The sequence below is a fragment of the Lissotriton helveticus genome, chromosome 2_1 (genome assembly GCF_964261635.1).
Source record: "Lissotriton helveticus chromosome 2_1, aLisHel1.1, whole genome shotgun sequence".
Classification (NCBI taxonomy): domain Eukaryota; kingdom Metazoa; phylum Chordata; class Amphibia; order Caudata; family Salamandridae; genus Lissotriton; species Lissotriton helveticus.
Window position 1 is genome coordinate 374576896 of NC_136059.1, and position 19761 is coordinate 374596656.

Sequence of the window (19761 nt, forward strand, 5' to 3'; positions counted from 1 at the left end):
TCAGAGCTGGTGATTCATATTTCTAGTCAAGTTCCCGCAAGTCTGGACGGATCAATATATGATTAAGTTCAGCCGGCGTGCCGTAGTGAATAGTGCAAGCCCGATAGTCAAAGCTCCATATGTATCAAGAGCGTTCCATAGAGTCCAGCAATTGGAGTTCCCTCGCTCCGTGGAAGAGAGTGCCCCCTTTCTCTCAGGCTCAGTGGAGTAAGATGCCAAAGTGCTAGACAGCTGGGTCTGTAATACAACAAATAAGCTGACTTGCTAGAAAGCTGGTTCACAGACAGTCTCAGGGAAGAGAAGAAACTCTGGAAAAACAATGGCGGAAGGACTACAGAGCTAACGACAAATTCATATACAAGGCAAGTTTAAAAAATTACTATGCTACTGTCAAGAGAGCCAAGAAGCTCTATTTCGAGGAAAAGATAGAGCGAGCAGAAAATAAATCAAGGACATTTTTAAAGTAGTAAAATCAATATGTCCCCCGAGACATGTGACAGAGTCCAGCAACCATCAGTGGGATGGTGTAACAGCTGCCCTACTTACAAAATAAAATGTCATCCATTCAAGCTAGTCTTACCTCTATCACCCTGTTAGGAGAGAATTTGATGGAGAGAGTGTACTCTAGTACGGCCACAGCGGTGGAGTCTGCACTCTCAAGGTTCCACCACATTCCCTTTGAGGGGTCATTAGCAGTCATACATAGCTTTAAATCAGGATCTCCCATAGATCCTTGCCCTCCCAACCTATCACTGGGGCGACTGCCATCATCCCACTGGCTAAGACTACCATCAACTCGCTGGCTAACAAGGTGCTAAATGCTTCACTGTCCACGGAAATAGTACCCCTTTCCTGGAAGCAGGCAAAAATTCTAACCTGCTACAAAAACCCACAGGCAACCTTAGGGATCAGTCAAATTACAGACCAATACATCTGCTGCCAGCCCTGTCAAAAGTCCTGAAAAAGTTTGTAAATCATCAGCTTCACAAGTATCTGGAAGACAAAAACCTGCTCGATCCGATGCAGTCTGGCTTCAGACCAAATTCTAATATGGAGACCGTGTTAATAAAGGTCACCGAATACATTATAGGTGCCCTAAATGTTGGTGGGAAGGCAGTGCTTTTTATGCTAAATCTATCAGCGGTCTTCAACATGGTCCCCCATTCCAGGCTTTTAGCACGTCTCCTATCTATCAGGGTAGTTGGAGAGTCCTTGGACTGGATCGTTTCCTTTTTGGAGGGCAGAGGACAGGACATATGGGTCTTCCTTTTTCTTCAAAGTCCCTGGAGTTGACAGTAGGAGTGCCTCAGTGCTCTACTTTGAGCCCCACACTGTTTAATGTATATCTCACGTGACTAGCCCAGTTGGCAGACACCTTGAGGGCAAAAGTGATCTCATACACTGATGACTGTCAGCTGCTGTTCTCCTGTGACAAGGGAGAAGAGATCGCAGGCAAATCTATAAAATCTTGCCTCAGCCGCTGGTCTCCTGTGAAAAGTGCTTAGTCAAGAACCTGGGTGTCAATTTTGACAGCTGTCTAACTTTTCAACCACAAATTAAATCTGGGGTAGGCGACTGATTTAATCTGCTGCACATCCTAAAACAGGTTCTTGCACTTCCTCTAATTTGCTGCTAGGAAGTTGGTCACCTAAGTACTCATAACTTCGAGGTTGAATTATGGGAGTGCCCTGTATCTGGAACTACCTGACCAATAGTCTGCAGGTGGTTCAGAACCAAGCAGGTCACATTCTTCTTAGCCTGCCTCATAGAATGCATGCATACGCTCACCTTCGTGCCCTTCACTGGCTTCCAATAGGGAAGCGGATCCGGTTTAAACCCCTGGCCCTAGTCCACAAAGCGCTCCATCACACAGGTGCGGTCTACCTAAGAGCAAGAATTCGCTTTTTTTGCCCCCACTAGGAACTTGTAATCGGCCAACAGCCTCCAGGCCAGGAACCCCAACATTTGCCATGCCAGAGCTGAGGGACGGTCCTTCTCTTATATGAGGCTGTCCGCATAGATTAAGCTCCCTCTTGAGTTATACTCTGTGGAGACTATTTTCCTGTTGAAAACATGGCTTTTCACACGAATAAGTGATCTTGGCAAGTCCTGCAAAGCTACTGATGAGCGGAGCGCTGGGACACTCCTTGGAGTAGCCGTGCACTACACAAATATTGTTTTATTCATTCATGTTTGTGATTAGTTTGTGAAGACTCAGTCTGGTATCAAGGCTGCAGCCATGTGGTTTGACGCTTTCAAGGATAGCCGGAGAATAGTCTATGATAATAAAGGAGTTCACCATTGTTGCTCCAGGACAGAGGATGTTTGTGATGAGATCAATTAAAATTCAATTTTACCATGACTAAATCCGATGTGATGAGCAGTCATCAATGACTGTAATTTGTCCAGTGTCAAAGCCAATATGGAGATGTAATCTTGAGCTGAAACCTCCAAATACAATTGCATGTCATTGTCATATTGATGGGACGAAAGGCCAGATTCTTTAATGATATCACTTAAGGGTTTGAGACAGATATAGAAGTGGGCAGGGGCCAAGTCAAAACCTTGGGGAACACCTTGAGAAACAGACTTTGGGTTGGGCACTGAGCTTGCAATTTGTATCTGTTGCAATTGGATAGCTAGATACGTTTTGAACCAATCCAATACTTTGCCTTGGATGCTTATGAGGTCTATGGCATGCAAAAGGATGTCATGATTAACTGTATCAAACACCACCAAAAGGTGATCAGCAGGACAGAATCACCTTTGTAAAGGCTACTAGAAGTACCATCAATGTATTACAGAAAAACAGTCTCTGTTGTGCAGCCAGTTCTTTACCAGGCTGGATTTAATTAAAGAGGTTGTTGTAATGACAGAATTGCTTGAGATTACTATTTACTCAGGTCTGCAGGGTTTTAGACTAGAAAGAGAGACTAACGAACTGGCAGACTTTTTTAAGGTCATCCTGGTCAGCAGTGGTTGCTTTAGAAATGGAGGCATTTATCCAATTTTAGTGCAGTCTGGAAAAGTTATTGACAGAGAGATTAATATGGTTTAACCAGTGAGGGACAAGGTATAAACACATTTATTTTGCTAATTTGGCCAGTAGGGGATCAACGAAGAGATTCAAGGGATTACACTGCAAAGGGTGCAGAAATGTTCAGTTTGGGATATTTGTATGACAGTAGACCAGTTGTTCGGCGATTTTCTGCATAAGGTGGCACAAGGGGTATTAGATCGGAGTGGGAGAGAAGCTTCAAACGCTTGGACCTTGGTATGAAACAAGCCTCAAATTCCTACCATTTATTGACAGGATCAATCTTAGGCCTGGGTATGGTACCTTAGACAATTTCATACCAATTCTGAGTCTGTTTAGGCCTGAGCAATCTGAAATTTGATAGCCTGGGATTTTGTTTTGAAATGCTCATAATATGATATTAGATAAGATTAGCTGTGGTGGGCTATTGTCATTAGACATAATCTGTCCTTTTGAGGCATTGTTTTTCTACATTACGTCCCACTGCATTCAGAGACTTCTTGTGTTTGGCCAAGGGATGTTGAAGGAAGGACAGACTTTGGTGAGGATACCAGAAGTGACTCGTGTGAAGTGGAAAGATGGACCTGATATTGGGCTTTGGGGAAAAGACCTAGATAAGGGAAGTGGAGATATGCCAGGGAGATTTAAAGTGGTTCACCAAAGAAACTTTATGGGCCTGGATAGTGCAGGAGCAAAGAGAGGTGAGCCAGAGAAGAGTTTCACTAAGCTAGGAAGGATGAATTGTGGTAAGATACATGTGGGTCTTTTTTAGGAAGGTGTGCCAGAGAGGGATGTGTGTCATAGGAGAGGGAATGTTGTCCATTGGAAAATATGAGTTAGTATATAGGGAATGTAGATCAGTGTGCTGGGAACAGCAGATGTGGACTAGAGAAGAAAAGAGGTTGTCAGAGAAGAACGAAGTCTGGCCAGGGTAGAAAAGTAGAGATAAGGAGACAATCAAGCTGTGCTAGGAGATGTATGTAAAGAAAGAGCTGATATTAGCATAAGAAGAGGAAAGCAGATGGGCTTGTGAATGCAAAAGTGAATCAAAATGGGGGCAGAAAGGGTCAGTAAGAGAAGAGGTTTGACTGAGGAGTAGGAAAATAGGGTGGGATGTTGAGTAGTGAGCCTGAAGTAAGCTATTTGGGAGAAGAGAAAGGGTGAACATGCAAGATGAAATGAGAGCAATGTGTGAAGGGAGCTAAGCTAGGTATAAAGGGATGTGAGAAGGGAAACAAAGGCATGAGGCAATATAGTACAAAGGAGAAATAAAGCGACCCAGAGAAAAGGTGATTTTAGTTAGTTGAGGGTAGAGGTGAATGAATCATTGAGGCAGTGGGGAGAACAGAAAGATCAAGATCGGTGAGAATATCCTGTGGGCACTGGGAGGTTTTAAGACGAGAAGAGGTCATGGTGATATAAAACATATATGAACTAGAAGTTTTAACCTACCAGGATGAAATATTGTTATGTTCCCCAAACTAGGCCTAAGTAGCAAAGCCACCTTTTACCTACATTTGTCCTACCATGCTCAGCATAACAGTTCCAGCACTGACCTTTTACCCAGTTATGTGCTGAATAAATGTTGATTGGTTTTCTTGAAACTAGCCTCAATAATTATTTATGAGGATTCTTGATAAAATCTCCTGCACATGACGTACATAACAGGATTAACATACTCTTTACAAAATGTATGGCTTTGCACAATTGTAATTGTTGATTTAGTCACATTTACATAATTGTACTCACAACATATCGATTGTGGTAGGAACCCCAAGGCTATCCTTGAGGTATAAAAGACAGCACCTTCACTAGATAACTAAAGGAGAAGCTTCACAAGACACGGAGGTGCCTGCACACCGAAGCTTCAACATGCAGCGCTCTGACAACCCTTGTGGGGTGTCTAACATGTGACCGAGACAGGGTTCTTCATTCTCTCCCACTAGGGGTTGTCTCTTTCCTAGAGAATTCTTGGCATAATACCCACATACATGCTAGGTACAATTAGATACACTTAGGTAGGGTCCGCATCATAGGAGTAAGCTTGATTACTGTTATGTTTATATGCCTGCATATATTCACTGCTTTAGCACAATGGTAAAATTCTACCTTCTATTTACTCTCTTGGTGCTTGCAATCTTATACATTTCCTTCTGTCTAATGATTGTCGCAGCAAACATGTTTTATAATAGAAGGATGCTGGTTCAATAAACACTTACTGAAAACATCCCTAAAGCTCATTTTGTGTATCTCTCTGAGACTAAGCGAACATAATTGAATGAGCAAAAAGTACTGTTTCCTCGATTCCTGAATGGTCAAGGATTATCATGTTCAATGGGTGCCAGAAACTATTCGCTCCTTGGTAAGGTTAGGAGGCTTATAGTGGCACTGTGAGCTAGCTGGTCTACAGGATGACAGACTGTGGGGGGTGTCCAAAATCAATCTAGATACCAATCCCTTAGTTGATGTTGTCCAACAAAATTGCAGATCCTAAGTATTTTTACGAACTAGACAACAACATGCCACCTATCAGGTGGTAAATACATGTACTAAATTTTCCTTATTGCAATTACAAACCATACAATATTTTTAATTTCATGTTTTTTGATCAATAAGATTTAGGTCAAATTAACAATGTTTTTATAGAGAAGAATCACCACTATGACTATAAATATAGAATTCCCATTTGACCACTAACTCTGGGTAATTATACAGCACAAGGTGTAATATCTAAAGAAATATGTTTTTTTTTTAAACCAAGTGTTTTTAAGGTTCAGCAGTGTTTGCCTTGCCTTGAGGCCAGGGCCGGACTGAGAACCAAAACCGGCCCTGGCAAAGTGCTAGGCCGGCCCCCTGGGGGTGCGACCGGTTTTAGGCCGATTTTGTTACAGGGCCGATTTTGCAGCTATAACAAAAACGGCCCCCAGGGCCCAAAACCGGCCCCCACCCTTGCGGCGCACCGGGGGATTGCCCGGTGCCCGCAACGGCCAGTCCGGGCCTGCTTGAGGCAGTCTGGCACTGCCAGAAGGCCAGCTTGAACTGCCCTGTGCGTGGGCTGCCTTGTGTGGTCCTCTGGGACATAAAGGAATGAAAAAACACGGCACACACCCTGGCCCTTGCAAGCTGGCCCATCTGGCTGTGCCAGCCATGCTAAAACATAAATCCTACGCTGAAGTTCAGTGCTCCTACTAACTAACTAAGGGCATCATTACCAGCTGCACAAAATGATATTCGTTAAAAACCAAAACCGCAGGGTTCTTCATTTATTAGAAACTGTATTACAATATCAATCCAAGATCATCATCTCAGAATCTGGTTTGAGGCGGTTGCAACACAGGTCTTCTTCGTTGCTAAATTGCAAAAAAATTATAATGGTGTGTTTTTTTCCCCCACACAAATTCCACCAACTTCACCCGGCAAAAAGGATGTAGGAGAAAAACGCACAGGGGCGGTAATTATCTCAAAACTTGAAATCCCAATTCAGGCGTAAAACTCCCTTTACACCTGAATCGGATTCCTGTGGGAGATGTAATGATCCATGCATCTTGTTTAGTATGGGAAGTGAATCATTATACGGCCACTGTTCAGGCACATCCAAATCAATATCTATTCGTAACTGTGCTCACTCCCCCGCATCGGAGGCAGCTCAGACCAGAGAGGGCGTGTTTTTCTTTCCGTTAAATCCAAGGACATTTATTCTGGATTTCAATTTTTCTGCTGTTCTGCTAGTCTTAAAATAGCAAAGCTGATATTTCCATATTCCTAGAAACACGAGGCAAAAAAGACAGTCAGCACATTTATGCTGAAAAGCTAGAAGAAGTGATATTTCACCATTAGGCTTAAAAACAGGAAGGGCGAGTCTGTAGAATACACTTAGATCTGATGCAGCTAGAAGTATAAAATGCATCAAGCCAGCAGCGTGACTTAGAGGCTGGGATGCTCGTGTCATTGTCCTGTCTGATTTGTCCTGAATTCCGAGGGCATTATCTTTCAAAGACTGACTGTAAGCCCTGCAAACAAGTATAACAATGTATTTAAAACCCATTTGTCTTTAGGTCTGGCCTAGCTTCAGCTGTCTCGTCAGACTACTTTGTTTCCAAAAATTACATCTATAATAAATAAACATAGAAAGGCTATTGATAAGTAGGCTTCATCCATTTGTCATTTAAATTGCCATTCACGTTTTGCTTTTGCTGACCACAGCATACAGCATGGCAACAGCCTTCTTAACTCATTGGCTCCCTTCACTTGAGTGACCGCACAAAGCCAGAGTGAATTGCTCACATCCACCCAAAAGTATTTTCTTTCTCTTCACTGATAAAGCCGGTTTCAAGTATGCCATTTAATTTTAGTTATTTTAAAATTATTTTAGCAGCTATTCGTTTGACCTCCTTTGATGGGTACCTAGTTGAATGGCACATTATTTCCCTTCTCCTTTTTAAAGTTATATAGTGTTAAGGTGACATTGTAACATTATAGTGGCCTGGAATTTGAGCGCTTGGTTCCTTGGTGATTTATCCTAGTCTCCTTCACAAATAACTATATGATGCATGGTACAACCAAAAGGCTTTTTTACAACAAAAACAATCACTAGCATGTTGTTTACATTTAAAATCATTGATACAAGCATATGGGGCCGCATTTAAGTTGGCACATGCTTTCTTATTTCTTTTCATGGCACATTGTTGCAATAAAAAAAAAATACCCGCTATTAGCCACACTGGCCAGCCAAGCCCATGCCGACTGGCTTTGCCAATGCTTGTTCTCCCTTTCATGATTTAATTCCAAAACTGCGTTAACCCGTTGCGTGCGGACGCCCCCCGGCCGTCCGACGTCACAGTGGGCATGTACAGAGGACGGCGGATGCGTCCGAAACACGCCCACTCATTAATTCCCCAGCACTGCAGCGGAATTTTCAGCGCGGTCAAGGGGTTAAAGGTCAGCCATTCCATCAAGGATGTTTGCTTAGGCAAACCATGCTGCTCGCAGGCCTCTTGCCATTTCCTAAACATATACGTTTAGAAGAGTAATAGGGCCAACTCATTCGTGAATTTTGAACTGAGAAGTGTCCTCTGGTCTAATTAATTTTGCTTTGTTCAGGAGTCCTTTCGGAGATTTTCTTGAACTGACTGTTCACTACGATCCATCTGGTGTCATAAACAACATCTTCAAGGAGTTAACAAAATCATCAATGTTTGCAGAAACCTGTCTTACAGTCTTAAATGTTCCCACTTCCTCATTACCGGTTTGTTTTCTCAACGTATTTCGCTCTTTTCTAAAATACAGGACTATTCACAAACTGCATTTTGTAGTGCGTTTAGTAGAACTAAGGTAGTAGTACTAATGAACTACAAAATGGTACTCAACCTTCATGGGGGCATCTGTACCACCACTTCTCATATCGTTTATGTGCAAAGATCTCCACGTATGTAGGTATACGTTTTAGTAGTAAATGTAGTAGGGATGGAGGAGTGGCCGGAAAATGTAGAATAGTTATGAGTAAGTTGGAGGGATGAACAAAGAGGGGCTAGGGAATGATTTGGGGAGGGCTACCCACAAAAGAGTAAGCCCATTCATATCCACAAATTGCACTTCTATAGTTACTACAGCCAAAAAAGACCCAAAGCAGGTGTAAATGTATTGCAGCTCTAAGCTGGTGTGAGTTGAGTAACTCACATGGCCAGACTCGGTACTGCAACACTCTGCCTTTAGAAAACAATGAAAGTAAGGAATGAATATAACATTCCATATAAAATAATGTTAAAAGAAATTATTTATTTATTTACCTTTAAAAATAGATCTATACATTTAGTTTAATTGTAAAATGTTAAAAGAATGAAATATAAATTATACATAAACATTATTCTATTTTGAAAATATCTTTACCATTTTTAATATAAAGATAAATGTTAAACAATTTTTTTCAAAAAACAATTACATTAATTAGAATTGCTTCTATACATAATGTTCAGTAACTTTTAATATATAATAAATAAAAAATTTAGTTTTGGTGAACTTTTAAAAATGAATATTAGAAGAACAATTTAAATTTAATATAAAATATTTAGATTTATTATATATTTAATTCAAAATTAAGTTAATCGAGCTGTAGCACTTTTATAAACTTGTGCTACTGTCAAAATAAATGTATACAATTATTTAAAATAAGATTTAACATAAAAAATAAACACTTTGATAAAGTATAGGGAAATTTATAAAATGTATAACATTTTTAAAAAGTGAGATCGCTGCCCTGATAGTAGAGGTCTGCTCCAAGTGTACAGATTCCATCTCTTCTAAAGGGCAACATGATTCTTGTAGACTCTTTATTCTTGGGCAGCACAAACTTAATCACCCTATAGCCTGGTCATTCAAGAGGTTCTGGCACAATGTGTCAATACAGATTTTGTGAACCCACAGTCTGGCTAAAATATAGTCAATCTTATGGTAGAAATTAACCACAGATGGGTAAACTGAAGAGTCTACAACAGTGTTTATCAAAAATTGTTTACAATTGGATTTTACTTATTACTTTACTATGACTGTTTTACTTGATTTGGTCATAAATGATCAAAATTATCTCAGGTCAAATTTCAAATATATTTGTTTTTTTTGGCAGCCACTACACGAAAATGTATGTAAAGGACTCAATGTGGAAAAAGGCATATGATGTGTATTCGAGACTATACCACCACCAATTCCATCATAGCTGTCAAATCAGGTGATGTAGTAATCCTTTGCTATAGTTAAAGGTAAGATGGTGATAGGGATGTGGGAGGTAGGTACAACTGGCATGGGGGACAGCATCAGCTTCCCTTCACGGCAGAAGTAGTTGCTTTCGAATTGCCCCTTCCGGGCAACGGAATGCTGTTTAGCAGCTATCCACATCTCACCAGGTGCTATGGGTCCTGCTTACTCCTGCACAAAGATTCCTCTCAGACAGCCACTGTGCATGCAACAACCTTGAAACTTAGAGGGGCCGCTCAGGTCAGCTGGAATCTGCTGCCACTTGGCAGTTATACAAGCCTCACCCCATTCTGCATACTCCAGGACAACTATTCTTAAGAGCTATCCCCACTGAATGCCCACTACCCTGCATCCTAAACACCCTTGAAGGTTCACACCTTTCCTGTCTCTGTACTATTCTGGCCGCCCCACTCCCCGCCACCTCCTTGCGATGGTGGAAGGCAGCAACCAGTTCATGCTTCTGTTGCTGTTCTAAGATGTTTCACTCAGAGATATCATACAGCAGTAAATAGAGGATGGGGAGGTGGGACAAAATGGTTTAACTATGCATTGCATAGGCATGGAAAATTTCCAAGTTATTATTATCCTCTAGCAGAGGTGGCTACAACTTCTTTTATTCATCGCTTGACAGTGCGATGAATAAAGACCTATTGTTACTAAACCTCTAACCTGTACAGAGTGGGGCTTTGATCCGCCTGGAGGAGTACATTTCACCTAATACTACGGGCTGTTTCGAATGTCATTCTGCTTTCCTGTAGGTGCCGCTATTGGAACTATTTTACATCTGAAAAGGACACTCAATCATCGCACTGTTTGATATATATTCAATTCGTAATCTCCTCTCTACATTCTGTATTTTAGGTTGAGTCTAGCGCAGCTCGCAAGTGCTGCTCTAGGAGATAACCTTTTGGAATCGGTCTGCACTTTTGAAACACTTATGCTTGTGGTGGCATCCACCTTGCGGGAGCGACCTGCGGCGCACAGGGGCCATCTTTTTCCAATTAGCATGTCTGTGTGTGCTTGTTTACATTTGCCTGCTCTGGGTTGCTTTCACTTTCTTGCTGGCTGTTATTCAATGTACTGGAAAATGGCGTGATGATAATCTGCACTCTTACTCTACTTGTGAAATTGGAAGCCCCAGAATCCAATGCGCTGTTGGAACCACATGCAAGAATGGTTGGAGATGTCACACACGACGTGAGTCCCCTTGGTAGCTACTCACTGCAAGTGCAGCCTGTGTGCATTGATGACAGTAATAGGCACACACTGTTGTTATAAGGCAGCACGAGATTTTCAGAATCAGTATAATAAGGGAGGGGTATTAACTTTATAACAAAGTGTGTTCGTTAGCTGTACAGGACTACTGCTTAAAACAACTCAATCCCTACCATTACTATTAAATGTCAACAGGAAGCCCGAGCCAGCAGTAACTTACAGCCCCAGGCACCCATATCGGGTTACAATGTAGATGCATTGACTGTGCAAGGTTACTCAGTGCTTTCCCTTGTGGGATACGTCAGTTGCAATAAGGAAAAACACAGAATCCCTGTCCTGTTAATATCAATCAGGCAGGGATGCGGTTTGCAAATTGCTCCGAAAGTCTGTGAACCCCTCGCTGGCAGGGGAGGAGGAGGGCAGTGATTTGTGAGCTGTTAGCCATACATACCCCATGGTACGCTTGGGTCGAGTTTGCTAAAACTGCAACATAACAAACAAGCATTGGCATAGCCAAATAAGTCTCGCTTTTGGGACCTTATAAGTATTTAGTTGGGCAGCACAATATCCTTGGTGCAACAACATCAACTGTTGTATGGCTAAACACTTATAATGTCCCAAAGGCGAGACCTATTGGCTATGGTAATGCTTGTTTGCTACTTCTTACCAGTACTGGCAAAGCCAAAAAGGCTAGGCAGAATGTGCTAAACAGCATTTGTGCATGCAACACCTGCAAACAGTATTTGGGAATGCAATTTCATAGCAAAGGCCAGATCCACTCTAACTCTACGTATTAATTGTGTTATTGTTCCACCGTGCCAGTGTAGGTGGGATTTTTACACTTGCTGAGGGTAGGGCCTACAAACTCCCACTTGTGGTTAAATGGTATCATATGTAGTGTGTTATTCCCAATATATTATCGATAAATTCCTGAGACGGTTCAAACTATAAAAAAATTAGACAAAAAGGTAAAGTTAGAAAGACTGAATTTATTTTCTTTTTTCTTTTTTTTCAATCTTTCAACAGAGCATCACATAGAAATCCACTATAACATTTTCTTTCCTGATATGTACAAAACATTTCCGAATAAATCCTTTGGAAAAATCTTAGTAATGTTCCAGTTTTTAATCACTGGAGATTCATGAATATTAATAAAGCCAAAAAGTGTTTTACCTACTATTTGACTCACAAGCCTGGGGCTTTATCAAGGCTGAAACCGTAAGAAATTAATAATAACTATTGATGATTTTGTATTAACTTATCATTACTAAGTGAGATGTTATATAGGTGTGAGATACACCGTGGTGAAAACACCACACATGTGACAGATATCCAGCTAATTGGTCTACCTATATTCTTTATCGTAAGTCTATACCGGAGTATTGCAAGCATAAAAAATAAGAGAAGGAAAAGACTATAGCATCAAGTATTAAAAGATTCTTTTAATACTTGATTTATTAGTAAGTGTTGAACATGCACTGACATTAATATTATGGATTTCCCTTGAAGTTTCTAAATGCAAAAACCTCTTGTACATTCATGTTATATAATGACTGTGATCCTTTTTTAATGAAGGTTTATTTTGTTCGCCTTATTACTTAGCTCTGGAAAAGCAGTTAAATAGTGAAAACAGCGTGTATTATACTGATACCGGTACAAAAAATAATTATCACCTAGATTTGTCCATTATACATATCGGTTTGAGCAAAATAAGGTAATCTGAAGTTTGGGGTAATTTACAAGAACCCAGCTCTGTATTAACAGACACTAAAAATATTGAAAGGCCAGGGGATAAAAAGTTACTGGAGCATAACTTGTATAGGCTGGGTTGCCTTTCGCTCAGATGCCGTTTCTGCAGTCCATGAGAATGCGTTATCGGCATTTTACTTTGATGCCATATGTATTTCTAGAATGATATCATGGTTCACTGCATTGGTGCTTAGTCCTTTGTTGGTTTCTAGATCTATGATTTATCTTGGGCAATCAGATCTATGGGTGCCATCTTTTAGTGTTTGGATTGCATTTTGAGAACAATAGTCATGATTATATTGTCATCTTAAATTTTAAGCACTGAAGTATACCAGTAACTGTATATTGTTAGCAGTGGCACCTTATTTAGAACCGTTATGGGTTATTAGATTCTTGATCTGGAATATCATTATCAGATGTATAAGTTAATGAAAAATGTTTTACCTGGTCAGAGAGGATCAAGGTTTAATCCTTAAGTTTACAATAGTAATGGGAGCAAGTGTGTGCCACCAGAAGGAGTTTTCATGTTGGCTTCTAATCTCTGTTGTAGAAATAGGTCAATACATCCACCTGCCCGATAGGGTCCCCATAAAAAAGCTCTGTTCCCTCAGAAAGTGCTAAAAGCTTGCATCAACCTTGGCAATAAAAAGTTCATATAGGACTACATTAACATCTATGCCAACATAGGTAGGTGCACAATTACTTGCGACAACACCCTTATGCACTGTTAGAAATGCCTCTTATTGTTCCTATGCTCTTATGCCACACAGAGAGTATCAGAGCAAAGTTGTTATAATGTTGCTTTGAGGACAAAAAGGGCGGCTCCGTCAACTAATACATCTACTAGAAAATCTACTGACAGCATGGGGAGGATGAGGATTAAATGAAAAGGAAGAAAGCGCCGCTGCTACAATTCAGCTGTTGGTAATATTGAATCACTGAAAAAAAAGGAATCTGGGTCAGACAGGGGACACTAATGGCAACACCACAAATGTACAAAGTGGTGCACCAAGAGGAAGCTGTAACACCAATGCCTATACCAAGCAGTGAGGGTGAAGGCACACACAGGTCAGCTTTGGATGTTACCATAAGCAATGTTCACATCCCAGGTACTTTGATTCCCATGAGGATGTCTGTGCAGCCTTGTGAAGAAAGAGATTACGTTTTGTTCAAAACACACATAAAGAATTTAAATCAAAGTAACCAGATGTTTAGCTGTATCTAGTCATGGGTGATAAGTCACATTGTGTGAGGAGAGGTTTCAGACTCCATTTAAAGAAATTATACATATTTTGTGACTTTTTGATTTATTGTCACAACAATTAGTAATTTACTTTATGGAAGGAAACGGTCTACTACTATGCTTACTTTCTCCAATGAAAACCTGTTAATTCCATTTTTCTGATCCGATATGACCTCTACACCATTTGATGACCAACCTAACTCTCTCCTGATCAGAGAGATAAGGCTTTCTGCACTCCTCATTCCCATGAGACATTTAACAACCCTGCTGAAACCAACTAATCCTTAATCCGTCTTAACTCTTTTCTCCCCAAGGTGAACTCCAGCAGTGATAGCTTGTAACCCTCCTCCTAAGAAGTAACCTCTCCCCGGTCTCAGATCGCCCACCTATCAAGTTTCTGAACCATCTCCCACTTGCTCCTCACTAGAGAAAGTCTTTTTCCTTGACACGTGTCAAAACGGTCCCTCAAAATAACAGAGATCCTCACCGAAATAGAGCAAAACAATGTGTACCACAGAAGACATAAATGTTCTCATTCTATCATTCAGCTCTTCTGTAACTTGTGACAAGATCAAGAACTTATGGAAAATTATGATCTTTATGAGCACCAGGGCTCATTTGCCACGACATAAACAAACCAACATGAACTATGGCAATTTGTGATCCCATATCCAAAACATCTATAACTAGAAATGAGCATCCACAGAGCATACAGAAGAACACCATGGACTGCTAACACAAAGTAAAGTAAAAGAAAATGCAAAGATGTATAAAGGCATAGATCACCATCCATCGACTATCGCAAGAGTGTGTCATATTAAGTTGGCAAGACATGCTGGACTACAAGATAAACACATTATTGAAAAAGCATGAGATTCTTGGTCTGTATAGCTCACTCTATGCCACAGTATGTGTCAATTATCACAATAATTCTCTCTCCTATAGTTTTCGTCTCTAAAGTGCTAGTTCTCTGCAATCAGGAACACCTAAAGTACTCACAGCTAGTATTATTGTAAGAGTGAAGCCCTCGCGAACATGCTTAGTTGAGGTCTCCTCTCGAAAATGTGTCCTGCACAACTGAAGATCAGCATTCAAATATTGGATAGAAATTGCAGCCCTTATTATCTTGTACTCCGAAGATGGACACTGCTCACAGAAACATCACAACAAGTAGTACACCTTGTCCTAACTCTAAGGCTAGGTTATAAGACACCTAGATCACAAAGGGAACCGGGGCTGGTGTGATGATGACCAGCCTGCAGCGATTCAGCAACTGAGGGATCAGTATTTCCGATGTCCGCCAGGAAAAACAGGACGCCGTGTGTGGAATGGGATATTTTATCTCGAGGGGGTATGGAGTCTCGTATTTGACTGCCCCCACACATGTGTTTTCCTGATGGGACTGGCTGCTGCGGCTATAGGGGACTCAAGGCGGTCACCCGCCCTTTTCCTTCATCCTTGACCTACCGGACTCACCTGTAGCGGGCACTTTCCTACAGTTGTTCCCTCTCCCACACACCACCTACTCTGCAGCGCCGGGACAGTGCATGCTGGGATTTGGAGTTCATTGGACTGAACTTGAATTCCTATTGGTGGGATAACAACTTTTAAGGGGGAGGGGACTCATGTGCCGGCGATTATTTCACGCAGGAGGAGTGCATTACGGAAGGACTCCTTACAGCACAGGGCACTGAAGAAGGCGATTGTGCCGAAATGCATCTGCCGTTGCTGGGATGTTCGAAATAAATGGGTCTCCTGCTTTGAATTCCCCTTGTGGCCTCTGATTCTTTCTTGGAAGGATTAAATTGGATACATATATATATATATGGGCAGATAGAGGTATTTTATCTCAAAGGGGCGCGAAGTCTCTCATTTGACTGCCCCTGCTCGATTGTGGACATGTGAGGACTGGCTGCTGCAGTTTCAAGGGGACTTAGGGCAGGAACCGTGGTTTTCCTTTTGATCTACGATCCCATCTCTACTCACCTGCGGGCTGGCACCGGCACATTGCTTTTTCCTACTCCCCCACGTCACCTACTCAACAATGCCGACATAGTGATTGCTGGGATATGTAGTTCGAGGAAATCATCACGAACACTCACAGGTGTGCTGACTGCATCGGGGGAGGGGATTCAGGTGCGAGCAGACATTTCACACAGGACTGAGTTCATTGGAGAAAGGCTCATCACAGTGCAGGGCGCTGAAGAAGGCAACCATGCCGAAATGCATTCGCCGCCACTGGGACACTCGGAAATAAATGTGTTCTGCGTCATGAAATCCCCTTGTGGCCTCTGATCTTTTTTCAGAAGGATTTCTCGTTATATATATATATATATATATATATATATATATACATATATATACACATGCATGCAGTGATCAAGGCGGTCCTGCCCCCGAAGTGCGTCTGTCTTTGTTGAAATAAACGTCTTTTATGTCAAAACTACTCACGGAGTCGGTGCCTGCTTGTGGAAGTGACGGTCAGGATGGAAATATAGATCTACACACACATATATATATATATATATATATTTCCAAAACACCTCCGTTTGGGGAGCCCCCGACCCTTCAGGGCGGCCTCTGAAACCGGGCACGGAGAGCCCCGGTAAAATTCCACAACGTGAAGCACCAAAGCAGAGGCCCTCATCAGATTTCAAAAGGCATTTAATGAAACAGAAGGCACGAAAGTCCTGTAGTCCCAACTAGTTTCGGCAAGGTAGCCTTGGTCACGGGCAGGAAATGGCATGCATAGTGTTAGTGCCTACATTTTATTGGCGTTTCCGTGGTCACCTGACAGATAAAACATCAAAGTCCCAGAATGCACCATCAGATACGAGTGAATGATGGAAAGTTCGAAATATTCACTGATAGTAAAATGCACTATTTCAGAACTCTGATGCATTCAAAAGTGGTTCAAAGTATATATATATATATATACACAGTATATTATTTATAGAACTTCAGGTTGAGTTTTGATTATTTTTATTAATTGCTCAGGTTTGTATTTAATGTTCTTAAAATCTCTATCTAAAGAACATAACACACAATCTGAAGGCAGATTCCTTTAATACAAGTAGTACCTTTAATGGAAGCACTTTGAATTCCTCAATAGAAGGTGTTCTCTTTCTCGCATCGATTTTTGATGCTTTTAATTTGCTTCAAATTATGTCAGTTTCGCAGATAATCCATAGCTGACAGTTTCTCTGCTTGTAAATTAAGCCAATTTGTAGCTTTTATTGATGTAGCAGCCGCCGAGTGTGAGCAGGACTGAGTCCAGCCTGAAGGGGACTTTCTAAGCAAATGATGTAATTTCTCTGTGATGGCTGGAACAGCACTTAGTCACTTCGCAAACAAATTACAGACATGAAGAGAGGGCCAGGTCTGACACATTGGTAGCTGTACATAATGTCAGCTTTTTCTATGTGAACTTTGGGCTTGGAGAAGGCACGGAGAGAAACGGTCCGGGTGCGGAGTGATTTTGAAAAGAAAAAAAAGAAAAAAACATTACGGGCCAGTTCAACATTAAAGACAGAACAACTGGCACATGGTGACAATCTATCTGAAGGTTGGCCGGGAGACGGCGCAGCGAAGGTACCCTCCTGCGAATTAAGCCCTAGGCGCCCCAGATTTATAAAGAACGCGACGCCCTCGCCACATGACCCTAAAACCCGATATAAAGAATTAAAGCCCTAATGAGAGACCAGTGATATTAGACCTGGCCTCGAAACGCGTCGGCTGTGTGTTTGATGGAACATATTCTAATTTGTAACAACAGCGAGGACCTAGTAGTCCAGTTATTTGTACCATTTGCCATTCATTTGGCACAAGTTTCACGCACATTTTGAAAAATTCATTTGCTGCCTATATGTAGTGTTGGTAATTGTTTGTATTTTCTGAAGTTTGCTTTGATATTGTCTCCTTTTATTCATAATTTTGTCATTATGTTTGTAAATAATGTTTGAATATTGAATGTATAGTGTTTATTTTTTGCTAGCATAATTTAAAAATTGTTTAAAAAATATGAAGTAAATGGCAATAAAAGATTTGCCTGGTTTGGAATGAATAATTATTTTTCCATCCATTTAAGTTCATTTGAAGCAATTGTGGTTGAGACAATTTCTGCTGTTTACAGCTTTTTCTATTCGGCATCGTGCGGAGTACACAATCTTAATCCGTGGTAGAAAAGTGGCCAAACCAATTAATGATTTAAAGAGCCATAGGAAGATTTATTTGGTTAGTTACATACGTGTTCATTCAAAAGATTGGACCATGGAAATATCTGCACTGCCTTAATAGGTGTCTGCGCAGTGCCTGGAGTTGTCAAATGAAATTTTAGTCTGTGGCCAGTTAGAGAGGATATAGTGGAGATTCGTGAATAGAAAGCCACAACATTCCATACAGAGGTGCTGGGAAACTCGTAAACGTAAATAGTATTATACTTTTCAGATATCCCTATTGTTGCAAACACATCAAATTCACTCTGCCTGACTTTTCATTCAACATCACTCACTCAAGACTTGACTTGTGGTACTTCAGTTACACATATCTTACACCCAAACATCCACAAAACTCAGACTTAAGTGGGGCCAGAAAACGTTTGAAGTACAGTAATATTAAAAACATGGTAATTTCAATTACCAGCACGAATTAAGGCACCGATTTATGCCAGATCACTATACGCTTTAGAGAAGAAGCAAGACAGCTTGCATCAAGGATGCCCTTTTCCTAAATTCTTTTTTTCAGCTTGAAACGAGGGCCAGCTAAAAGAATATCTTGCTAAATGAATTGTTTTCACTCCACCAGCACTTGTCCACTTTTTTTTGCAAGGTATGCATTCCTCATCCATCTAACTATCCCAGTCAATTCAACATCTATCCAAAGAGATACAAACGGTTTTACTCAAATGCCCAGTGATGATACAGTAGTTGAGGTTTCATTGAAAAACTCTTGCTGGAATTTTAAATACACATCATAAGTATATGACAACATCAGTGCTCATCACTTATATGTCATTATATTGATTGAGTATTGTGTTCCCTCAGAGGCTGGGACTCTTTTTTCATGAAAGTAATAAAACCTCCCAAAAATGTAATGTTTTAAAACAATTAGTAATTTTGACTTTGTGGCACCTTATTCAATCTTATTTGTCAATACAGATAGCAAGTTATCTGGGCCCTGTGAATGTCTTACATGTAAATGTGCATTAGAATTGTCAATGAAACAATAAAAGGCGTTTCTAAGTAACTTTCTTAAGCTACACCAAATTGTTTAACATACCTTTCTTCTTCTCCCTCTTGAGCGTTGCCTTGGCAGCTGTTGTTGGAGTCGCTGCTACATCAGGTTGAGTGTTGATGTTAGTTTCTACTTCTGTGGACATGATGGGAGGCCAGCCTCACAACTCCAGAAACATTCAAAACTCTTGCAATGATCTCCAAGATCTTTCCAAACGATGATCCTCAACAAACCGGCATAATCAGACCTGCAAGAAGATAAACAAAATGCATATGCATTTTGAATGCGAACAATGACTGCCATTGACCTATTATCCTTGGCACTGACATTCCCCACTGAGCTAATCAGCATACTGATATCTATGAACTCATCATTCCCATATTTATCACTTTTCTGGTTGGAGTTACTGCTGTGGCTTCGACCATTTTCTCCCTTCCCACCATGTTACAGGGTAGAATAATTCATTCTGTGTGTTTTCTTATGGCCTCTATGCTGATGATAAACATATTTTCTTCAGTTTTTTATTATTCATCCCTTG

At 40.9% G+C, this 19761-nt stretch overlaps 1 protein-coding gene across 5 annotated transcripts in view; it reads right to left on the reverse strand.

Moving 5' to 3' along the window:
- DAB2 (DAB adaptor protein 2) overlaps positions 1 to 19761 on the reverse strand; it is a 313212-nt gene that overhangs the window by 151345 nt on the left and 142106 nt on the right. For all 5 annotated transcript variants that reach the window (XM_078674996.1, XM_078674994.1, XM_078674993.1 and 2 more), the window contains exon 2: positions 19269 to 19470. In XM_078674996.1, coding sequence (XP_078531122.1) covers positions 19269 to 19368 — 100 coding nt within the window. In that variant the 5' untranslated portion in view covers positions 19369 to 19470. The remainder of the gene's footprint in view (positions 1 to 19268; positions 19471 to 19761) is intronic.